The 14,407-nt window shown below is 35.9% G+C and overlaps 1 protein-coding gene across 2 annotated transcripts in view; it reads left to right on the top strand.

Moving 5' to 3' along the window:
• The window catches only part of ATP6V1C1 (ATPase H+ transporting V1 subunit C1), a 52,140-nt gene that overhangs the window by 19,751 nt on the left and 17,982 nt on the right, over positions 1-14,407 (top strand). For both annotated transcript variants that reach the window (XM_005563847.5, XM_045398577.3), the window contains exons 2-7: positions 447-617; positions 2,305-2,372; positions 8,236-8,321; positions 10,410-10,504; positions 12,087-12,178; positions 13,247-13,345. In XM_005563847.5, the coding sequence (XP_005563904.1) occupies positions 486-617; positions 2,305-2,372; positions 8,236-8,321; positions 10,410-10,504; positions 12,087-12,178; positions 13,247-13,345 (572 nt within the window). In that variant the 5' untranslated portion in view covers positions 447-485. The remainder of the gene's footprint in view (positions 1-446; positions 618-2,304; positions 2,373-8,235; positions 8,322-10,409; positions 10,505-12,086; positions 12,179-13,246; positions 13,346-14,407) is intronic.

Here is a 14,407-nt window from a genome sequence, read left to right on the forward strand (position 1 = left end):
GCCGAGATTGTGCCACTGCCCTCCAGCCTGGACGACAGAGTGAGACACTGTCTCAAAAAAAAAAAAAAAAAAAAAAGTTTAAGATAAACCTATAAATTTGTAACTCTCCACCTTTTTGGTTGAAGGAAACTATTGGTGGCTGGTATTTTGGGTAATCTCACTTCTTGACTAACTCCCATTAAGAATGTTTTATAATGAAAAAAAGTAGGTACTTCACATACTAGGTTTTTATCACTTCACTTTCCTGATATCATAAATAAATCATTTTTTTCACCATTTATATAGATTTACTTTGAGGTAGGTAAATTTCACTTTGCTGGAGATCATATGCCAATATTAGATTAGTTTTGAAACAGGTTATATGTTACAACGTCTCCTATGACTCTGAAAGACTTTAGAAACAAATGATTTTAAATATATTTCTTTTGTTTTGTTTTACATTTCAGAATCTCTCTTGATTTTTGAGGAAATACCCAGTAACAAACATGACTGAGTTCTGGCTTATATCTGCTCCTGGGGAGAAAACCTGTCAGCAAACATGGGAGAAATTGCATGCGGCAACTTCAAAGAACAATAATCTTGCTGTGACTTCCAAGTTCAATATTCCTGACTTAAAGGTGAAGCTGCACTGTGCAGAATTGCATATGAGTTCATCATTCAGGGGAGGGCCAGTTCTCTCTGTTAGTGGAAATGAGATACCCAGGTTCCTTCCAAAGAAAACCTCCTCTCCAGCCATTGGCATGATTTACAATGTATCATCTTTGAAATACTAGAAGCCGCCGGGCGCGGTGGCTCAAGCCTGTAATCCCAGCACTTTGGGAGGCCGAGACGGGTGGATCACGAGGTCAGGAGATCGAGACCATCCTGGCTAACACGGTGAAACCCCGTCTCTACTAAAAAATACAAAAAACTAGCCGGGCGAGGTGGCGGGCGCCTGTAGTTCCAGCTATTCCGGAGGCTGAGGCAGGAGAATGGCGTGAACCCGGGAGGCGGAGCTTGCAGTGAGCTGAGATCCGGCCACTGTACTCCAGCCTGGGCGACAGAGCGAGACTCCGTCTCAAAAAAAAAAAAAAAAAAAACAAATACTAGAAGTAAACTACCAAATTGAAATAACGTCTCTCAGGCTTTCTGTGCTCTTCTAAATTGCAATGAAAAATCTTATGAAAATGTTTGATGTATTACATTCACAAATACCATTTTCAGAAATTAAAACTCTTAGTAGTATATATTCTTAAATATCATAGTGAAGTTGTTAAAAAATTTATGTTACACTGATTCTTACATTGTAAATGTGTTACCATAGCACCTACTTAATCATACTTGACAAATCTAACCCAGTTATTTAATCTGGTTAATCTATTTAAGATTTACTGTATTAAAGATTCGTAATCTAGCAACATCAAAGTGAAGCAGGTATCCAGTAATCAGTTGATGGAACATTTGTAAAGAATAGAAAAGATCATGATACTGACATTTTGCTAGTTAACTGAATGAGGGAGTCGTAGGCAACATTCATTTAAGAAATATTTAAAATGACTGATTCTTGGTCGGGTGCGGTGGGGCCTGTAAACCCAGCACTTTTGGGAGACTGAGGTAAGCGGATCTCCTGAGGTCAGGATTTTGAGACCAGCCTGGCCAACATGGTGAAACCCAGTCTCTACTGAAAATACAAAAATTAGCCAGGTGTGGTGGCAGGCGCCTGTAATCCCAGCTACTTGGGAGGCTGAGGCAGAAGAATCGCTAGAATCCAGGAGGCGGAGGTTGCAGTGAGCCAAGATCACCACACTCCAGCCTGGGTGACAGAGCGAGACTCCATCTCAAAAATATAAATAAATAAATAAATAAATAAATAAATAAATACAATAAAATGACCAATTCTTAATATTTTTGGAGTTACGGATACCTTTGAGACAGGACGTTTCCTCCAAAACGTACTCACTGTGCACAGTTTTGCATGCCAATTTAATTACAGACCCTCTAGCACATATCTGTGGACCTCCTACTCGAGAGCCTGTGTTGTAAACTAAGATTTCAGATGATCCAGTGTCATTGAATAGTACAAGCACAGACCTGTCTTTGAGGAGTCTTCAAGTCTTAAGTGGTGCTTGTACCCATGAATTAAAGGATTATCTTGTACATATAAATAGCTTTGAAATGTCTGGCAAACATCTTTTAACATACTTACACATTATGAAATAAAATAGGGAGAATTTAAGATTCGCAAGAACTTTAAGTCAAGATGTATCAGCTTGTATTTTTTAAAAAAGGATGCCAGCTAAATAACAGAATATATTTTCCTTTTAGGTTGGCACGCTGGATGTCTTGGTTGGCTTGTCAGATGAACTGGCTAAACTGGATGCATTTGTAGAAGGGTAATGTACTTACATGCATGGAGTAGAGCAAAATGGGAGACAGTGTTATCAGGCTCCGTGGACACTGCGTCTATTATCACATGTGTACTCTGCTTACTGGAATGGTTTTAGAAAACAATGACTTTTTTCCTTTTGTATATCAATTTTATGAAGGTACAATTTACATACTATAAAATGCACCTGTTTGAAATATGAAAATGCTGATTCTCTTTTTACTATCTTTATTGGGATATAGTTTACATGCCGTGCATTTCACCTTTACAGGTGTACAATTCAATGATTCTTAGTGTATTCAGACTTGCATAACCATTGCCACAGTCATTTTAAAATATTTCATCATCCTCTATTCCTATGCCCATGAGCAGTCACTTCCTGTCCCCACCACCCACAAATTGTTCTGCCACTATAGATTTGCTTGGTCTGGACATTTCTTGTAAATGGAATACAATACATGGTCTTTTGTGACTGTCTTCTTTTGCTTAGCATAATGTTTTGAAGTTTATCCAAGCTGTTGCATGTATCAGTATTTCATTTCTTTTTATTACTAAATAGTATTCCACTATATATGTGCACACACACTTACCACATTAATCCATTCATCAGTTGATGGGCATTTCTTTTGCTTCCACTTTTTGGCTTATAAGAATAATGCTGCTGTGCACATTTGTGTACAAGTTTGTATTCTTAAATATCTTCATTTTTCTTGGGTTTGTACCTAAGAGTGGAATTTCTGGGTCATATGGTAACTTTATGTTTCACTTTTTGAGGAACTGACAAACTGTTTCCCAGAGTGGCTGCACCATTTAATATTCCTGCCAGCAGTGTTTGAAGATTCTCATTTCTCTACATCCTTGTCAGCACTTGTTACTATTTGTCTTTTTGATTATAGCCATCCCAGGGAGTATGAGATAATACCTCATTTAAAAAAATTTGCATTTCCCTGTTGGCTGATGTGATGTGATGTGTTGAGTATCTTTTCATGTGCTTTTTGGCCATTTGTTTTTCTTCGTTGGAGAAATGTCTGTTCAGATCCTTTGCCCATTTTTAATTGGCTTGTCTTTTTGTTATTGAATTGTAAGAGTTCTTTATACAGAATATGCTAGATATAAATCCCCTATCAGATATAACTTGCAAATATTGTCTCTTATTCTGTGAATTGTCTTCATTTCCTTTTTTTTTTCTCGAGACAAGTCTCGCTCTGTCAACCAGGTTGGAGTGCAGTGGCGAGATCTCGGCTCACTGCAGCCTCCGCCTCCTGGGTTCAAACGATTCTCCTGCTTCAGCCTCCCGAGTAGCTGAGATTACAAGTGCCTGCCACAACGCACAGCTTAGTTTCGTATTTTTAGTAGAGATGGGGTTTCACCATGTTGGACAGGCTGGTCTCGAACTCCTGACATGATGCACCTGCCTCAGCCTCCCAAAGTGCTGGGATTACAGGCATAAGCTGCCGTGCCTGGCCATGTCTTCATTTTCTTGATTGTGTCCTGTGAAACATGAAAGTTTTAAATTTTGATGAAGTCCAATTTATTTTTTTCTTTTGTTGCTTGTGTTTGTGGCATTGTGTCTAAGGCACCATTGTCTGATCCAGGGTCGTATCGTTTTATGTCTATGTTTCCTTCTAAGAGATTTACAGTTTTAGCTTTCACATTGAGGTCTTTGATTCATTTTGAGTTAAGTTTTATGTATGTTGTGAGGTAAGGGTCCAACTTGATTCTTTTGAATGTGAATATCTAGTTGTCCCAGCACCATTTGTTGAAAAGACTGTTTTTTCCCACTGAATTGTCCTGGAACCCTTACTGAAAATCAATTGAACGTAATATGAGGGTTTATTTCTGGACTCTCAGTTCTGTTTCATTGATCTATGTTTCTCTATGCCAGTACCACATTGTCTTGATTATTGTAGCTTTGTAGTAAGTTTTAAAATCAGAAAGTGTGAATTCTCCAACTTTTTTTTTTTTTTTTCCAAGATTGGCTATTCTGGGTTCTTTGTCTTTTTGTATGAATTTTAGGATCACAGTGTCAAACTTCTGCATATAAGTCAGCTAGAATTTTGATGAGGATAGTGTTGAATCTATGTATCAGTTTGGGGAATGGTATCATCCTAACATTATTGTCTTTGATCCATGAACATGGGATATTACTCCATTTATTTGAAGATGGCTATGCTTTCGTCTTCAAAATTCAGTTGGAAGAATTTTTCTAAACTGCAGTTTTTATTACTTTTGAAATTCAGGTACATGTGTATTTGAGCTGAAAATGGTTATAGGCTATTTGATAGCTGCTTTTTGATTAGTTGGCAGAATCAATCTACAGTTCCTTCACCTCTGGGGATACAAAGCTTTTATCTTAGAGTTTAGATACATAGGTGTAATTTGTAAAATACAGAATTTGGAGAATCTTAGAAATGTACATTCGATAGAAGCTTTAAGGGAATAATAGGCTTGGATAGGAGGAAATTTTTTTGTGAAATCTATATGGAAGATTTTCTCATTTCTGCTGTTAAAATGCTTTTCTGAATTGATAGAACCACCTCAAAGCGACGCTGTGGCAATAGAGACTGAGGTCAGGGTTGCAGAGAGAGAGATCTTTAAACATAACACCATGTAGTGAGGAAGTAAACAGATCTAAGGATGTATTGATGATCTTTAATATTGGAATCAAGAAGGCCACTTAGCAGACAGTTTCACAGTAGATAAGTTAAGAGATAGTAAAAGCTCAATTGGGGCCAGACACTTGGTCATTAGAATGGAAAAGAGAAGATGAAAGGAAAAGCAACTTTTAGGATTATAATTCCATATATTCATATAGAGCAAATGAGTATTATGAATTATTATACATATAGTGAAAATAATTATGATACACTCAAAGCACGAACTGATGGAAAGAATAGTCTCTTGGTTTCTTGCTTACACATTTTTAATTGAGAAAAAAATTTGAGGAAACTTTATTTTCAGTTGTCATCCCTGGAGTGAGTCTTCCCTGAGGTCTCATCTACCTCATTAGAGTTACAAGTTATGACAACCAAAGAGACACTGAGAAAGGAGGTCCCTGAGAATATAATTATTAACATTTATTTGTACCCATGTCAGTCACCTTGATGGCTTTATAGTTCTTTCTTTAAATTGTTAATGGGATGTCCTGAATATAATTTAAAGTTTGCCCAGATTTTAAATTTTATTTACTTTTTTAGAGACAGGGTCTTGGTGTCACCCAGGCTGGAGTGCAGTGGCGCAATCATAGCTCATTGCATCCTTGAACTCCTGGGCTCAAGCGATCCTTTTACCTCAGTTTCCTGAGTAGCTAAGACTATAGGCTTGCACCACCACACCCAGCTAATATTTTTATTTTTATTTTTATTTTTGTGGAGACAGGGTCTCGCTATGTTGTCCAGGCTGGTCTCAAATTCTTGGCCTCAAGTGATCCTCCCACCTCAGCCTCCCAAAGTGCTGAGATTACAGGCATGAGTCACTGTGCCCAGCTGGCTCAGATTTTTTAGGGAAGGAATCTGGAAAATATTAAGGGCAAATGTAGTTAGTTTGGTGAGTAGAATTTAAAGTTACCCGTGCAGTGTGTCAGCTGTTCTTTTCTGCATTGTTCCACAAGCGCATCTTCTTCAGTCCTCCTGAAAGATACGAGGAATTTAAAAATCTTGTTGTTGTTAGACTTTGGTAGTGTTGACAGATGATAGCTTAATGAATGACTTAAATGCTCCAAGTGTTAAAGTCCAAACATTGTAGAATATGGTATATGTGGCAAATCATAGTTTATACTTTCTTAAAAATGTAATCATTGGAGCAGATATTTTTGAGGTGACATTTTGTACATTGACACAGATCCTCTTGTAAATAGGCTTAGGGAGATCTCGAAGTTGTGGATTATGCGACGTTAAGTTTATAAATTTGACACCAGATGATTCTACGCGCTAAAGTACTTCTATGGGTAAACATGCAACATTTTAGAATGTTCATAGCAAATGGTTCTGTTTACAAGATGCTTGTCAAATTTTATGAGAATGATTTGTCCCTCTTGAAGGAATGGGTGAATTTTGGAGACATAGGCAAATGTATGTACAAACCTCAAGTTAAACATGTTGAAGACTTATGACTTACATCATTATTTCTGAAATTGTTCTAATTTTTAGGTTTGAGACCACTCAGCATAGGATTGTCATTTAAATTTAGCTCTTCTATCACGTTTCCTGGCCCGTATTGGCCCTGATTTAAACTGTCAACAAGCCACGCTCTGTGGCTCACACCTGTAATCCCTCCTGCTTGAGGGGCCAAGGCAAGAGGATCGTTTGAGCCCAGATGTTCAAAGCTGCAATGCACTATAATGGCACCACTGCACTCCAACATGGGCAACAGAGCAAGACTCTCTCTTTAAAAAAAAAAAAAAAAAAAAATATATATATATATATATATGTACACACACACACACACACACACACACACACACACACACTTTTTTAAGAAAAAAATAAAACCGTTACAGGAATTTCTTAATTTGTCTTCCAGTTTCCCCTCCTAGCTGTTGAGCATATAGTCATCAGAATACTTGTCCTGAGCCCTGTTTCAACTGTGTTACGTCCCTGTCTAGAGTGTGGCTTCAGAGGCTATATATCTGCAATCTGGCATCCCGCTTTCCTAGCCTAAGCTCCCCTCCCTACTTCTCAGCCTGTGGCTCCCATCAGTCTGGACTCCTCACCATTATCTGGATGCCAACTGCTTTTCCACCTCTTATCTTGACTCACATTATGCCCCATGGCAAGAATATGCTTTCGTCCCAGGTAATCATCCTTGTAAAACCATTTCTGTCCTTCATTGCCCTGCTCATGAGCCTTTGGGCTTTCTTGACTACAGTAGCTGCAAGTGATCCCTTTTCCCTTTATCTCTCTCTGTCTGCAGCCTGGCAATCTCAGCTGGCACTGACCTCAGATTGCTTTATATTTAGTAATTTATATATTTTTGTATCTTTCCAGTGAGATTTTAAGCAATGTGTGAAGGTAGTGATTTTGTCTTGTGTGACTCTGAACCCCACCCAGGGCCTAGAGGCAGACATGGAATGAGGAAGAGAACGCTGGACTCCAAAGTCAGGACAATGTGTTTCTAGTCACGTCTTTGACATTAACTGGTCTTGTGACTTTGGATAAGTCACTTATTCTTTTATACCTCAGTGTCTTATAAATGAAAGAATTGACAAGGTCATATGTAGGTGCCTTGGTTTAAGTTGGTGCAAAAGTAATGGAGTTTTTGCCATTTTTTTGTTTCTAAAGTAATGGCCAGAACCACAATTACTTTTGCGCCAACCTAATAGTTTTGGCATTATGGCTTCCTCTATAGCATAGCTCCTTGTAGATAGTAGATGCTCAATAAACAATTAATAAATAATGTAGGACCTAATTTTTCATCATGACCATTGCTTACGTTCTCTTGCCTGTAAGATCACTTTTTTCCTAAGGGAAACCACAGTGTCTTGCATGTCGCAGGAACATGGTGAGTGCTAGTTCTCGGCCGCCTCCTTTGTTCTTGGTCCTTGCATTGTCCAGTTTTTGGCGTATAAATATATGCCTCTTTACAGACTGTTTCTCACTAGCTTCCCACCACTTTCTTTCTAGACTAGTAGACACACTGCATGTAGTCTCCTTAAAACTTTACAGTTACTCAGTTGACTTTTGCATGTAACAAAATCTTGGTCCATTTTATCCTTAAAACATTATAAGGTAAAATCCATTTATTGTATATTATATGGATAGGTATAATGGGAACATACATAGTCAAACTCATGTCTTTATATAATATGTTCATCATATAGAATGCAATTTAGATCTTTTTCCTTAAAATGGTTAATTTTTTTTCCTCCTCAGAGTGGTTAAGAAAGTGGCTCAATACATGGCTGATGTATTGGAAGATAGTAAAGACAAAGTTCAAGAGAATCTGTTGGCTAATGGAGGTAAGCTAATGCTCATGATTGATCATTATTAACTCATATAAAGTGAATAACTAAGCTACAGAAACAAAAAGTAATGTAAAAAAGTCTATAGAAAAGGACACTAAATACAATAGAAAGCCATTAAAGTACAATTATTACTGAATTTGGTGATACTTCCAGGTACATCCTGTTCCCTGAAACATAATCTAGTAGAAGACAGTCTTACATAATATATAATATGGCTTATGATATGATGCCAAGTCCCCTGCAAGAGCAGTATTGTAAAGATTTGCCTTAGTTCTTTCCAGGACCTATTTGTTCACTCATTTACAAGTTTCCAAGTTGTGTATCTCAGCATTGTTCCAGTTGAATACCTGCTGTCGTATGTAGGTTTTTGTATTTCATAGTATATAGCTGTTAAAGCCTTAGAACAGAAATTATTAGTTTTATTGCAGAATAGTGCCTCCCCCCAATATGATTTTGGCATTTCTTTACTTAATACCTATAAAATAGCTTACTGACTTCTCTGTAGATAGAAGCCAGTATTTATATAGAGTTTGCTCTATGTAGTAATGACTTTATAAAGATGATTCTGACCCCATTGTTTTCACTTGTACTTGCATTTCTTATTTTCTTGTGAAATGTCATTTTAGCATTTTACTTCATTTAAAATTAAACCCATCTTTAGTGATATGTCATTATAATAGGAAATAATGAGCTGGGCATGGTGGCTCACGCCTGTAATCCCAGCATATTGGGAGGCTGTGGCAGGAGGATCGCTTGAGTGCAGGAGTTCAAGACAAACCTGGGCAACGTAGGGAGAGCCTGTCTCTAAAAAACCCAAACAAAAAGAAAGAAAGAAAAAGAAAAAAATTACCTGAATGTAGTGGCGTATGCCCATAGTCTCAGCTAGTCAGGAGGTTGAGGAGAGGGGATTGCTTGAGCTTAGGAGTTCAAGGCTGCAGTGAGCTATGATTGTACCTCTGTACTCTAGCCTGGGTGACAGAGCAAGACCCTGTCTCTTAAAAAAAAAAAAAAAAAAAGAAGGAAATAACGCTTTCCTTTCATTCTCTACGGGATCGCCTACTCTGATAAGGTTACTATATTTTAAATCCAGTGTTCCTGAAATCTCATTTCTTCTTGCAAATAATAGCTGCTCAATAAATATTTAATCAGTTAAAAATGTAGTAACTTATTCTTGCTCTTTGTTATCAAAGTAATTTTGTTTACTGTGTCTGTTAATTTGTGTTTCGAGAAAGAACAGAAGGTATGTTAGATATTAATAAGTTAATTTGTGTTGTCTTTACTGATCTTCTATGTATTTTATGAACTAGGGCAGTCAGTCTAGTAGGTGGAATGGTGGTTGACCAAGAGGGGCAGTGCATCTAGATAGAGTTGCTTTCGGAAATACCATCTGTGTTGTTGACTCACTGGTATTATGTAAGGAGATATTGAGAAGAGAAAGGTATTTTTATATGAATTACTTTTGTCAGTGAGTGCTGCCATAATTGCCATTTGGTTTCTCTGTCCTTGATCCCGTTAGGGGTGAAGTCACTTTGATTACTAAACTTCCAAGGAATAAGTTGTTGAGTATTTTTTTAGCTCTACATGTTTTATTCTTGCCATTTGAAAGTGAAAGGGTCCATGTTTTGAAAATTGTTAAAATGTGAACTCCTGGAAACAGTCATTACATGGTTTTAACAGACAAGTTTATTTTCAGTTTGCTTGGGTAAGTTATCAAAGAAAGAACATACTTTTGTGAAATTCTACTTATCGAGGAGGCAATTTGAAGTAGTTTCTTAATCTTTGTGTGTCTCTCCTACGTGTGAAGCATATTAGCAATATGTACATACTTCATTTTTAAAGTAATCAAATTAGAAGGAGCATCTTAATTTGTATTAAATTTTGAGTAAGAAGAAGAGATTACAAGGTAGAAATTTTGATTAATCCATGTTACTTAATATAGTTCACATTTAATCAGGATTCTTCAGAAATGACATCTTTGCTGATTTCCTCAATGCCGATTTCAGCGTTAAAATATATTGCTGTGTAAAAAACTGAACAATTCTGTTGCTTCTCTTCAGTAATTAGTTTATTCCCTTATTTCAGTGGACTTGGTTACTTATATAACAAGGTTCCAGTGGGACATGGCCAAATATCCAATCAAGCAGTCCCTGAAAAATATTTCTGAAATAATTGCCAAGGTAAGATAATACTTGAGACAAGTAGGACACATTGATTTATAGTGACTTTGCTTATTTTATAATTTCACTATGAAATACTTTTTAGGTTTTGATAAGGCAACTTAGTTATATGTCACAGATAGAGGGTATCCTTACTACAACTTTAGACATTAAAAGGTGTTAAAAGTATAACACTTTCATGTGTAGGTTATCTAAGTTGTATACTTAGTTATGTAATTAACTTGAATATTACATCAACAGTGTTTAAGAAAGTATGAAAATTCTGTATTATTTATACAAATTTTAAGGGTACCTGAGATTGTGTAGAATAGGAAATTGGAGTCTATTAAGATTTCTTAGTCATTCAGGTAGGTGATAGTGGTCACTGAAGTATGTTTGTGTGCATAGTGTACTTGTTCAAACATTAAACCCTATGGGTTCTCTGACCCCTTCCGACTATTTAGTTTTGATCCTCTGCCTGGAAAAATTCCCCTATTCAGGTGCCACATAATTTTATGTAGTTTCAGCGAGTACATGGACCTTGAAGCCGATGCATGAACTCACCAAGAGCTCCTTTTATATTGAGAAATCCTTGAACTTGAGAAGAAATGTAAAAGTCTGTTTTTTCCCCCAAGATCTGTTTGTGGAATAAAAGTCTTAACAGTAACTATAATGAGACAAATAGACTAGGATCTGTTAATTGTTTGCCAGCATTCTTATTGACCTGGCTGGGGCAAGAAGTGTAGTTTAAATTATTGGACAGACTTTCCTTTGTTCCCAATAACTTTAGTTGTACAGTGTGTTACATAGTTAAATGTAAATAAATAGACTATCAAAGATTTCAACTAAAGTCATCATATAATTTGATGACTATAGTTTAAGAAACTATTATTTACATTATTTGATAATATAAAGTGGTGTTCTTACTGTGACTGAGCCTTGTTTTCTGGATCCTTAAGGATTAGATCATTTGCTCCCTGATGCTGCTGTAGATAGGGAAGCAGGCTTAGAGACGTGAAGTGACTTACCCTCATGCTACACAGCTAATAATGCTAGAACTGTGTTAAAGTCAGTTCTTCAAATATTGTTTACTTCACATTTTCTCCCTATGTAGTTAGTTTAGTATTCGTTTGAAAAAGCAGCTTTTGTAACATTTATGAATAGATGCAACTATAATTTTAATTTCATAGAAAAATATTCTATGTAATAGTGATGTTTGCAATAATTAAAAGTCTTCATGTAATTTAGTTTATTTTGGAAAATATCCTTCAGTCTTGTGAATTGAAGCCTTGTAATTAGTAATCTCCAAACCCAGTACCCTAGATTCCATTTCCATGGTTTAAGAAGTAATATAATAATAATTAAAATACATGTGGACTAAAACATTATTTTTAGTAGAAAAGATTTATGTGGAAATTATATTAAAAATGAAGTAGACTGTTTTTTAAATGATATCCTAAAGTCGTGCTTTTAAAATAATAGAATATTCTTACACTAGAAACTAGTGAGTTTTTTTGTAGAAGTTAAAGTTTAGCTACTTTGTTAGTATTAGTAGAGGCAGATTTAGGAAAATTTTGTCTATTTTTCTTCTTTTTTTTTGAAGGGAGTAACTCAGATTGATAATGACCTGAAATCTCGAGCATCTGCATACAATAACCTGAAAGGAAATCTTCAGAATTTGGAACGAAAGAATGCGTAAGCAGATCAAGTATATTTGAGTATTAAGAACTCAGGAAGCACACTAGCATACACCGAAGGAGATATTTTTGGGATTTAGTTAGCTTCAGTTTATGTTGTTTCTGTAATCAAAATGGTATTTCTTTTACTTCATGGAGAAAAGCTCACTAAGATAAGTTTATAGAGTTCAGACTAGTCAAAACAGATGTGAGGCTGATTTATTATACTTGTTTTATAAATAATACTTGTGAACTGGGTCCTGGCTTATCCCTTTATCCGTTTGATATTTCATTGAAAAATAGTCTAAAATTAATTGTTTTAAATGAAATCATAGTTTAACTGCATAGTAATTACCTATCGCTTAACTATATAATAATCCTTTTATGATGTAACAATCATTCTCTTATCTGTTTTCAGAGTTTAGGTTTTTCACTCATTAGGTTTTTAAAAACAGGACTGAATTGTTTTGGTTGATCCCCTCATACTATGACTACTACAAGTGCAGCTTTAAGCATGAAAGTATTCAAGTTGTGCCTTCATATCCTAGAGGGAAAGTTGGTTGGATACTATGAGTGATACAAACAGGGCAAGACATATTTATTATAGCGAAGTGATTACTGGAAGGCAAATGAAGACTGATTTGAAAGAGTTAATTATTGGGTTAGCTACCAAAATTGCCTGGTATCAAATAATACCCAAGTGAGGGAAGAATACCGAAGGTGTTGTGCTTAGATGACATAATTTCATAATTATATGATAGAATAGACTTTAATTGATATCTAATGAGTAGATAGCACTTTTCCAGTCAAGATATTATATATGTAGGCAAGAGAAGAGCTGAGTTATAATAATTAAAGCAAACACAAAACACTAGAGGCAAATTTTGATAGAAGATATTTCCTTGGTTGCCAGGGTAGGATATATTCAGCTAAATGATGACTCCTTACAAAGTAAAACTCTTAACTAAGACTAATCCCTCTCAATGTATATATAGTATATGTGAAAATGATTAGCCTGCTGTTTCTTTACTTGTGTTACAGAAGCACATAATTATCAGCCTAATGATTTTTTTTTTTAATTCCTCAGAGGAAGTTTGCTAACTAGAAGTCTAGCAGAAATTGTGAAGAAGGATGACTTTGTTCTTGATTCAGAGTATCTCGTCACATTACTGGTAGTAGTTCCCAAGTAAGTCTTTCTATTACAAAAGGTTTTACTTGTTAAAATACAAGAAAAATGTTAGTATCTAGTATTGTAGTTTGAAGTTTTCCATAAAATCCAAGCGTAAAAGGAATATAACCTTGCCATTCATTCAGTCAATCAGCATTTGCTCATGTGGCACATAAAGTAGAAATTAGATCATAACCTAGCAATGGAGACTTCAATTATAAATTGAGTTTCCAAATCAAATTTAGCAGCTTGGTAGAGTTGGCTCATTCAAACATTAAGTAATGCTAAATTATTGATTGTTTAACAAATACAGATTTTAGATTTCTCAAAATAGGAAGGTCTTTGCATTTTTTCCCAAAAAATTCTTTATGACTGGTTAGGATGAATTAAGCACTGTAAGACACAAAGAATGGATTAGAGCAGAGATTAGCAATTCTTTTTTCTATGAAGGGCTAGACAGTAAGTATTGTAGGCTTTGTAAACAATGTGATCTCTGTCACAACTACTCCACTGTGTCAACTTTGTGGTTATAGCTTAAGTTGCCATAGATGATATATAAACGAATGGATGTGGCTGTTTGAATAAAACTTTATTTACAAAACAGACTTGGCTATGCGCATAGTTTGCTAACCACTGGACTAGACAACCTTTGATATCTCCTTAGGATTAGGCTTTCTGTGTTATTTAATATTTGATCATAGTTAATCTTGAATGAAATGAAGTGAAACCTTTGGGTACTTGTAGGAAGACCTGGACTCTGTGCATGTCTGTATAGCACTATTAATGGTTTCACTTTTGACTTACACTGAAGTCTTGCTATCAGGGAATGTTTGGGGGATCCGAACTCAGGTGGGAGGTTTGGGTCTTTTTCAGAGTATCATTGCATGAAGACTTCCTTGCTGTGCTCTGCATTTTTATCTGGTTCAGAGATTGGGAGTACTAGAAAATGATGCCTCTGTGGAATTTGCAGTGGCTACAATATTGTCTCAGTTCTGCATTTTTCCCCCTTTATTGCAGTATGCTACCTTTTGGATTTTTCTTTGCAGAGGGAGAAGGCCTTAAATCTGAGGATTTCACTCC

Source organism: Macaca fascicularis, chromosome 8, assembly GCF_037993035.2.
Source record: "Macaca fascicularis isolate 582-1 chromosome 8, T2T-MFA8v1.1".
NCBI classification, from domain to species: domain Eukaryota; kingdom Metazoa; phylum Chordata; class Mammalia; order Primates; family Cercopithecidae; genus Macaca; species Macaca fascicularis.